Below are 9000 nucleotides of genomic sequence, written 5' to 3' on the forward strand. Positions count from 1 at the left end.
ATTGAAAAATATTGTTTCTAACTAATTTACAGATCGTAGTTAATCGACTATTTTTAACCTACTATTTTTTTTCTCTCTTTTTTTTTTTTCAGTCATCTTAATCCAAGGACACTTATAAGACGTAAGCTTGGAAGATCGATTGGTTATATAATTACAAAACGTATTGATGTATCATCCGTTAAATAAATTTCCCTACGATTTCAGTAAATAATACACAGAATATTTGTCTAGTGATGATCTATATAAAAGTACAAAGTTTTTATTCATTCGCAACATGTGAGATAAAAGTTTCATTGTTAACTGGATCTCATAGGATTCTATGTACAAATACAATGCTCTTAATGCACTAATACAATAATAAAATTCTCATCGAAGTTAATAATCGCCCTCTTCACTTGTTGTACTCTTTTCTTCTTGTATCTTTTTCCTTATCCTTATTTCTCCTTATTCGTCGAACGTACTCATAGCACAATTAAAGTTGAATAACTGAAGAATAATCCATTGTCGATCCACTATCGTACGATTATTCTTTTCTATGTTCTGGCAAAATACAAAGTACTTTTGGAGCCAGAACTATTTAATAATTTCGATTCTATTACACCTATTAAATATCCAATTTGGATCATCATTTTCCTATACTATTCAACTTTTATTGTATCTATAAATAAAAATTCGCTTCGAAAGTTGCCAATATCATTTTAAATCGTGTCGAACAACGGTAAAAATATTGTCACGATTTCTTTTTTTTTTTCATCACATTTCAGTCACGATTGAATATATCAGGTAATAGAAATATTGAAATTTTTACATTATAATTAATAAAGGATTAAAATAATATAATTTTCTTTTTTTTTTGCACTTTTCTCGTAAATCGATAAATTTTTAATATATTTTTTTAATACTTTGACACGTATAACAATTATAAACGCTCTTTTCTAAATAAACATTCTTAATAACAAATAAAAATACGAATAAACATTAAATCTATCTAATTTTTTTTTAGTACAATATCTATTTGCTAATTTTTTTTTTTTGCCTATTAGAAAAAGATACCAAATATTTCAATTAATAACAATTAAAGTAAAATAATATTCGTTTTAATTCTGTAATAAAAAAAAAAAATACAAATTATACATTTACAACTTAATAAAATAAACAACACCACAGTCTGTTACAATGCTTTCGAAATTTTTTAATCTTTTGATGGACTTCACTTATTGAACATTGAGGTTTCTACGTATATCATAGATGTTTCAAAATAGAATTGAAAAATAGTATCATTTCACTTTCGTGACGATATTTCTATCATTGTAAAAACGATTCTCACGTGATAATTCAATAAAAAAAAAAAAAAAAAAGATTTGACACTTTTACTGCTATTGAAATTTAATCTTTTTTTCCCAATTCTGTTAATTAATTAAGATCGAATTTGTATGAAAAAAAAAAAATGTTTTTTCTGTAAAAATAATTAAACGTGTAGCAGCAAAAGTGTTAAATAATTACAGAATTTATTTATTTTTATAATAAGAGAAATAATAAAAAAAAAATGTAACAAATTTATTAATAAATTCTTCTTTCAAACGAAGGGAATATCAACATGTCTGGAAGAATAATGGCACAGCTATATAAAACAAACTTTGAATTAGTTAGAATTATCCCAATTTATCTTATTTTTACTTCAACGATATAATATGGCTCAGCTCGGTAATTCAATTGTGTCATCGTCCTTCCAGAATTGCAGTAACAAAAAAAAAAAAAATTTCACAAATCCTATCCACACTCCATCTTTCACCTCCCGCATCCAAACTACGAAAATAGTTCCTTTCAGTAAATAATTGATCACTTTAACCATATTCCAAATGACGTCCGAACAACGATCTCACTTACGGCCCAATAAAAACGGTCCTACGTGTCCTACCCAATCGAATTTCACAGCAGACGATCATTTGGTATTCACCGGTAAAACAGATTGCCGCTCTACCGACGCATAATATCCGCTATAGTGAATCCTTGCCTGGCAGGAGCGGGTCTGGGTGGGGGTGGTGGTTGAGGGGTGGGTGCTCTGGGTGGTCGTGATACCTCCTCCTCCCTTTCCCTCTCGCGCTCCCTCTCTCTGCTTTGCTCCATGTCACGTTCTCGCTCCCTCTCGCGTTCCTGCAGCTCCAGGAGCACCCTGGACGGCCCTGGCGAGCCTATTCTTCGTCTGTAGGAAGTCAGGATTAACGGGGGCGGGGGTGGTAATGCGCCTGGAGGATTCTGAGTGACGGAATGCCCGCCACTCCCGCTGCTGGTCACGGTGGACGGTTTCACCGTGGTTGGGAGTAGATCTCTTCTGATTTGTAGTTGAGGTCTCTGAGGAAGGGTGGACGCTGAAGTTGGAGGTGGAGGTGGTTGCGGTGGTCCCGTCGAGGCTTGAGGAGGGTAAGAAGCATTCGTCCCCGTGGATGGTAACGTTGAATTGGTAGTGGACGCCGAGGACGACGAGCCAGGCTCCGGACAATCCTCTTCTGGACTATCGTCATCTCTGAGCGCCTCCTCGAGCGCCTCTGGTGGCACGTCGCCGACTGCATGCGTCAACGCGTGTCTCCTTAAATCGCAATTTCGACGGAACACCTTACCGCAAGAGGTGCACTCGTACGGCTTGTGATCTGTGTGGGTGAGGAGGTGGGTCTTCAGATTGCTGCGTTGGTTAAAGCTTCGAGCGCACACGGGACATTTGTGGGGCGATTCCTCCATGTGGAGAATCTTGTGCACGGCCAGGGTACGGCTCTGGCAGAAACCCTTGCCGCACTCGCCGCATTTGAAGGGCTTCTCTTTGCTGTGGATGTACCTGTAACGAGCATCCCAGTTTCGGTTATATAACTGTTGGTTTATACAACAGAGAATATTGTAAAAGTATTGAAATGAAAAAATGAAGTATTAAATTTAAAAACATTCACAACAAACGTGCATAATTAGCAAAAAAAAAAAAAAAAAAGCATACATAGCAAACGAGAAGAAAAACCTTACCTATGATCTCGAAGGTGATCTTGCCTTCTAAAAGCCTTGCCGCAAATGTCACAAGAGTACGGTCTCTCATCCGTATGAGTCCTTTCATGAATCAACAAATTGTACGATTTCGTAAACTGCCTATTACAGAATTTACAGATAAACTGTTTCTTAGGCCTGGATGCTCTTCAGAGCTTTCGTCTCCGGCTCCCGCGTTCCCGGTGGCGCGTGTGCACTCATTTTTTTTTTTTTTTTTTTTCTCTTTAATTTTATCTCCTCTCTTCTCTCGATAAAGATAAAGATAAGAAAGGGAGAAAGAATTGGGAGAGAAGAAGATCGAGAGATCTTTGAAATTTCTTCGCATGAGCGAGAAGAAGAACCGGAAGCCGGAAGTTGCAAACGTTTGGTTTTTTTTATAAATCGAGTGATCTTGCAAGTGTCTTCTCGTTCGAGAAAAATCTTTCTTCTCTTTTCGAGAAACGAGAAGAGGATTAATAATTTTTTCTTTTTTTTTTTTTGAAGTCATATCGCGACAGAGAATATCATTCAAATCGTGAGATTGGAAGTGTAAAGCGGAAATTGAAAGCAAAGGATAATAGCAGTGATTTTGAAAGTTGTCGCGTGGATCGAGATGGTGTGCGATTGCACGGCCTCTGAGTGTTCCACAGAGGTTGGAGAGGATGCGTCCTTGAAGAGGGCCTTGGAGGAGCTGCTGAAATGTATGCTCAGAGTTTGGTGCAGGGAGGGACAGGCCCTTACGAGGCTTGGCGCCGAGACCCATGGTAAATTATAACGGGTGTTATTATTGGATCGTCTCTTTCGATGATTTATAATTATGAAAGTTTTTATAATGAAAAGTGAATACGCGCGCGTGTGTGTGTATTATTATTTAATTCGGTTACGATTGGTGGATATTTATGAGAAATTATATTTATATTTTATACTTTTTTTTTACAGAATTATTTTATCTCTTATTTAACGCGACATAACGCGTGTACGTTCCGTTTATTTATTCGATGAAAAATATAAAAGGAATACCACATGTCGTTGTACGAGTATTTTTAATTAAACGAGAAGAAACATTTACACTGCGATAAGTTTCAAATAACCTATGAATTTGTATTTTCATTTTTTGATGAAACGAAAAGCAAAAAAGTAGACGAAAAACACACGTGAAAAAGAAGAAACTTTCCGTTTCATATTCTTTATATGCAATTTGTACAAAACCACCACTTTATATTTTTTCAAATTATATTTTAGATTATATTTGTAACGTAAAAATACGCAAACTTGAACAAAATTTTTATTTTTCAGAATTTTTCATTAGAAGAATTTCATTCTTTCCTTCGGATTACAATTAATTAATATATTTTTTTAATTTTTTCATTAATACTCGATTTTAAATTGTATAAAAATATTGAAAAGTCGATTTTTTCGTTTTGAGATTGAAATTTTTTTGAAAGAAACGAAAAATTTTCCGAAAATTTGTGACGAATTTGTAGTTCCAAAATGGCGGTGCGACGAATCGGATTACAAATATCATTAATTTCTTTAAATCGATCGATGAATTGAATCGTGACACGTAAATATGATTCGTATTTTCGCGGATCGAGAAAACAGGAAATGAAAAAGCGAGGAAATTCCCTAAGTGAATAATTAAATTGGTATCCCGAATGTTTGCCGGTAACGGAAGGAAGTCCCCCGTGGCGTCAAACTTTGCGTTATGAAACGTATCCCAAAGCGGTTCGCTTCTTTGGCTGCGTACAAAACTTGCTACGTGTAATGGTAGCAGAAAATTTTCTCGGTTTCGAAAACTCCCACGTTTTCCTCAAAGACTTACACGGGAAACCATAAATTTCCCGTAAAGTGATCTTCTCTCGTTCGAAACTATTTTTACAAGTTCTCTTACAAGATCAATTTTTAAAATAGAAGGATTTAGAAAAAAAAAGTTATTTTACAAAACTTAATAATAATACAAGAATGTTAACAAAAATATTAAATATAGTTAGTTAAATATATTAATAATCAAACAAAATTACAAGATCTTTTACAAGATCAATTTTTAAAATAGAAGGATTTAGAAAAAAAAAAAAGTTATTTCACAAAACTTAATAATAATACAAAAATGTTAACAAAAATATTAAATATAGTTAGTTAAATATATTAATAATCAAACAAAATTACAAGATCTCTTACAAGATCAATTTTTAAAATAGAAGGATTTAGAAAAAAAAAAGTTATTTCACAAAACTTAATAATAATACAAAAATGTTAACAAAAATATTAAATATAGTTACTTAAATATATTAATAATAGATTTGGTAATATAATGATCAATTAGTACATTTGAATTTTTATAATTTTTTATATAAAAAAAAAATGTCTCATATTCGTTTAAATTATTAATATTAATTATTAATATTAAGTTAAAATAAAAATTGTAATTTAAAAGTATAAAGTCTCGTTACAAATTGCATTCTTCGATCATATTAAAATTTCTCGTTTCAATATCATCGTTTCGACGAGATGCGCTTGTCATAGCGCAACTCGTGCAGCCAATGACACATAGGATTTTTCGATGGCACGTGTAATGAAAACGTAAACGAGGCGCACAATGATTATGCAATAACCATTAATCGCCATTTTGCTGGGTATTAATACGTAAATACGATTATACCGCATTGATTTAATTATCAAATGAAGATTTCCTTTTTTTTTTTTCCTTCGAAAATTTCACTTCATCAAAATTCAACATTTTTGGAGAATTAAAAAATTTAATAACAAGTGTATATATGTATATATATACAGTTACAATATACGATAATATTCGATAATTAAATTTTTGCAAAATAAAGGGAAATAAAGTTTTGGAACGAAATTTTATTCTAAAAATTCCATCCACGATTAATTGATTAAAGATCGCCGAATGAAGTCACGGTCGCCGTTCGATAATTATTTTCTGCGTGGCCGTGAGACAACAGGACGAAAATATCCAATTCGAGTACACGGGATACGATTTTCGACTTCTGTAAACCGATTTATCGAAGCCGCCACGACAAGTCGAACAAGGCGTACGTTAGAGCGCTTGTTTCATCGCAAATTTGTCCGTGGTGTGTGCGTTAATTCAATGACAATAAAATTAGATTTCCGCACGAACGATAATGTTTCAGCTTATACATATATACATATATACTTGCAATTAGTTTAGCGTGTTCAATCTTTCGGGATACGATCCTTGTAATTAAATATTGATCCATCCGATACCGTTTTCTTCTTTTATTTATACCTGAATTTCATATTCTCTCGTCTCCCCTTCCGGTTATAAATATTCCATGATTCAATCTTTCCCATTTATTCATCTCATTTTGTCTTTACTTGTTGAGATAAAATTTATTTTTACTAATTATTATCAAGTGAAATATACTTTATAATATTAATCATCTAATTTTTTAATCGATTAACAATTTTTAAAGTTTGTATTGTATTTGTATTTTAATTTGTTTATTATTTGTCTTATTATTTGTTTTTTGTTATTTGTTTATTATTTATGTATTATTTGTTTATTGTATTTTATTTTAATTTTTTTTCAAATTGTATTTTAATTGTTTCAATTTATTCATCTTTTCTTTTTTCCTATAAAACTGTAAACATATTATATTTTTTCGTATAATTGAAAAATTCATTCCATATATTTCAGTGAAATCCAAAAAAAAAAAAAAAAAGAAGAAATATGCTAAGAGAACGATAAGGAATAATCAACAAGGAAACGACGCGTCGTAGATTTTATTTTTCAGTTTCGTGCAAAGTGTAACAATTACTGGGCGCCGGAACAATGCCAATTCCGATATTCAGAAATTTATAGAGAAACGTGATCGTCGCCGGGACGATAAAATCGGAAGTGTGCCAAGTCGATGCCACCGCATGGTTTGGTTGTCATTAATCGAACAATACGTGCCACTGCCAATCGTGCCTTCATAGCGATCAGGGTCACTAAGTTGAAAACGACGTGTTTGTAGAAAAATCTTTGTACTTTCCGATTTTTATATACATATATATATTTTTATGATTTTTAAAGAAATTGTGATACAAGATATTTGTGAAATTTATCATCAATCTTCTCTTCTATTCCATTTTTCTTATTTTCGTAACACTCATAACACACGTGTCATTGACGCAAAACGTTTCGAAACAAACAAACAACAACAAACTGAAAATAGTTTAATAAACCTTCGAGTCGAATAATTAAACGTACAACGTAATTAAAATACTTCGCGTGATACAGTTCGAATATTTCGATTCCACATTGTTCTTCCTTTCTATTATATAAATATATACCGTCGTTACAGGAAAATTTGACAGGGAATAGTTTCTGAAAACAGTACAAATTTAATCGAACAAAAGAGGGGCTTTCACTCTTCTCGAAAGCGGAGTGAAATTAAAATTCAAATTTTCTTAACATTATTTTTCCTATGTTGTTAAAATTACAAGTAAGCTTAAATTTTATTATACTACAGTTGGAGGGATATTCTATTTCCAATGTCATATGTTCCTCTCTTTTTATTCAACTCTCGCCCAAAATAAATAAGTTAAATTCGTGGTATAAAAGAATATAGTTTTCCATTATAATATATATATCCTCAGAGTGGTAGTCTATTAGTTCTTAATAAAATTTCCACATTTGATTTAAGTACACTTATTAGATTTTTATTTTTCTTCTATCACTCTCTTTCTACTCATCTTCTTCTATCATTATTCCCATCTCTTAGTTTATCAAACTTTAAAGAAGAATAACTTTGAATCTCACCTTAGCAATAGCGATATGACTCCAGGAGACTATACTCAGATTCGCTCCATATCGGTGTATTCTCTATTTCTCTCATAGTACATCCTCGCCTATGCTTTTCTGAAATGAAAGAAATTGAAAAATGAGTATTTGGATAAAACTCCCACCGAGAACCTCGAATAATTATTACTCTCATCACTCTCTCAAACCACATAAAATCAGAACAGAATATGTGAGTCCGCTTCCCTTCCTTGATGTAAACGCAAACTCTCTCTCAATCTTATTAAACCATTAATGAAATGACCTATAGTTATTATCTAAAAACATCCATCTCTCTAACTCATAATCTCAAAAGCAAAGAAAGTATGTATGGCTGTTGAGATTGAGAGCCAAGCCAACTTGGAGTAAACAATGGATATTTTTCGACCCTGGAATAACAAGTATTTAAATGGCAAAAGATATGACTTTGTTGATGCGAGAGCAGTACTTCCGATTCAAATTAAAATGTGCTTTCCGAAGTCCTACTTTTACAGAGAGTAGTATAATTACTTTATCTTTTTTACTTTTTCTCTCCATATGCAAGTATCCCATATAAATTTTCTCTTTTTAAAATTAAATTTCATTCTACATTATTGATGAGATGAAAAAAGTTCGGGATTGGTAACAAAAGTTAAACAAAGGTCATAGAAGTAAATCATAATTACGCTGAAACGCTCGGAAAAATTAAAGAAAAGGTATATTCTCAAAACCTAATTTTTTAATGATGTAAGTTTATCATTGTGTTTGTGTTACCTAAAATCTCTTATTGGTGATTTTCTAAACGCATTATTTAATACTTCTTATTAATAAAATTTGATCTCCAATTTACTTACTTACTCTTACACCGCTCCACCTATATATTAATACCTCATGACCAACACACACCACCAACGAATTGATTAACAATTAATTAAATAAAAAAGTTTTTGTCTCCAAAAAAGATAAAAAAAATATTAATTTAAAATTAGTAAAAGTTAAATTATAACACTGTTTTATTCTTTTTTGTGTTATATTTATAATTATTTTAATTACAAAAGCATTTAATAATTTACCAATTATAATTTACAATTTATTTAAAACAATAAAATTTCTTTAAATAATATAAATTTAATTTTTTGCAAAAAAATTATAAAATTTTGATAATTTAAATTTTTATGGTAAAATGATAAATTTGCAATTATAAATTTTTA

General features: G+C 31.6%; 1 protein-coding gene across 1 annotated transcript; it reads right to left on the reverse strand.

Annotated features, from left to right (window-relative positions):
• Window positions 1–1075: 1075 nt before the first annotated feature.
• On the reverse strand, window positions 1076–3174 carry LOC113218532 (protein bowel-like; the record flags this gene model as incomplete). Its single annotated transcript, XM_026444661.1, is given in 2 exon segments — window positions 1076–2830; window positions 3010–3174. Coding segments are annotated over 2 exon segments (1018 nt in total), but the record flags the coding sequence as incomplete, so codon positions are not given.
• Window positions 3175–9000: the final 5826 nt, after the last annotated feature.

The sequence above is a fragment of the Apis mellifera genome, linkage group LG13 (assembly GCF_003254395.2).
Source record: "Apis mellifera strain DH4 linkage group LG13, Amel_HAv3.1, whole genome shotgun sequence".
Taxonomy (NCBI): domain Eukaryota; kingdom Metazoa; phylum Arthropoda; class Insecta; order Hymenoptera; family Apidae; genus Apis; species Apis mellifera.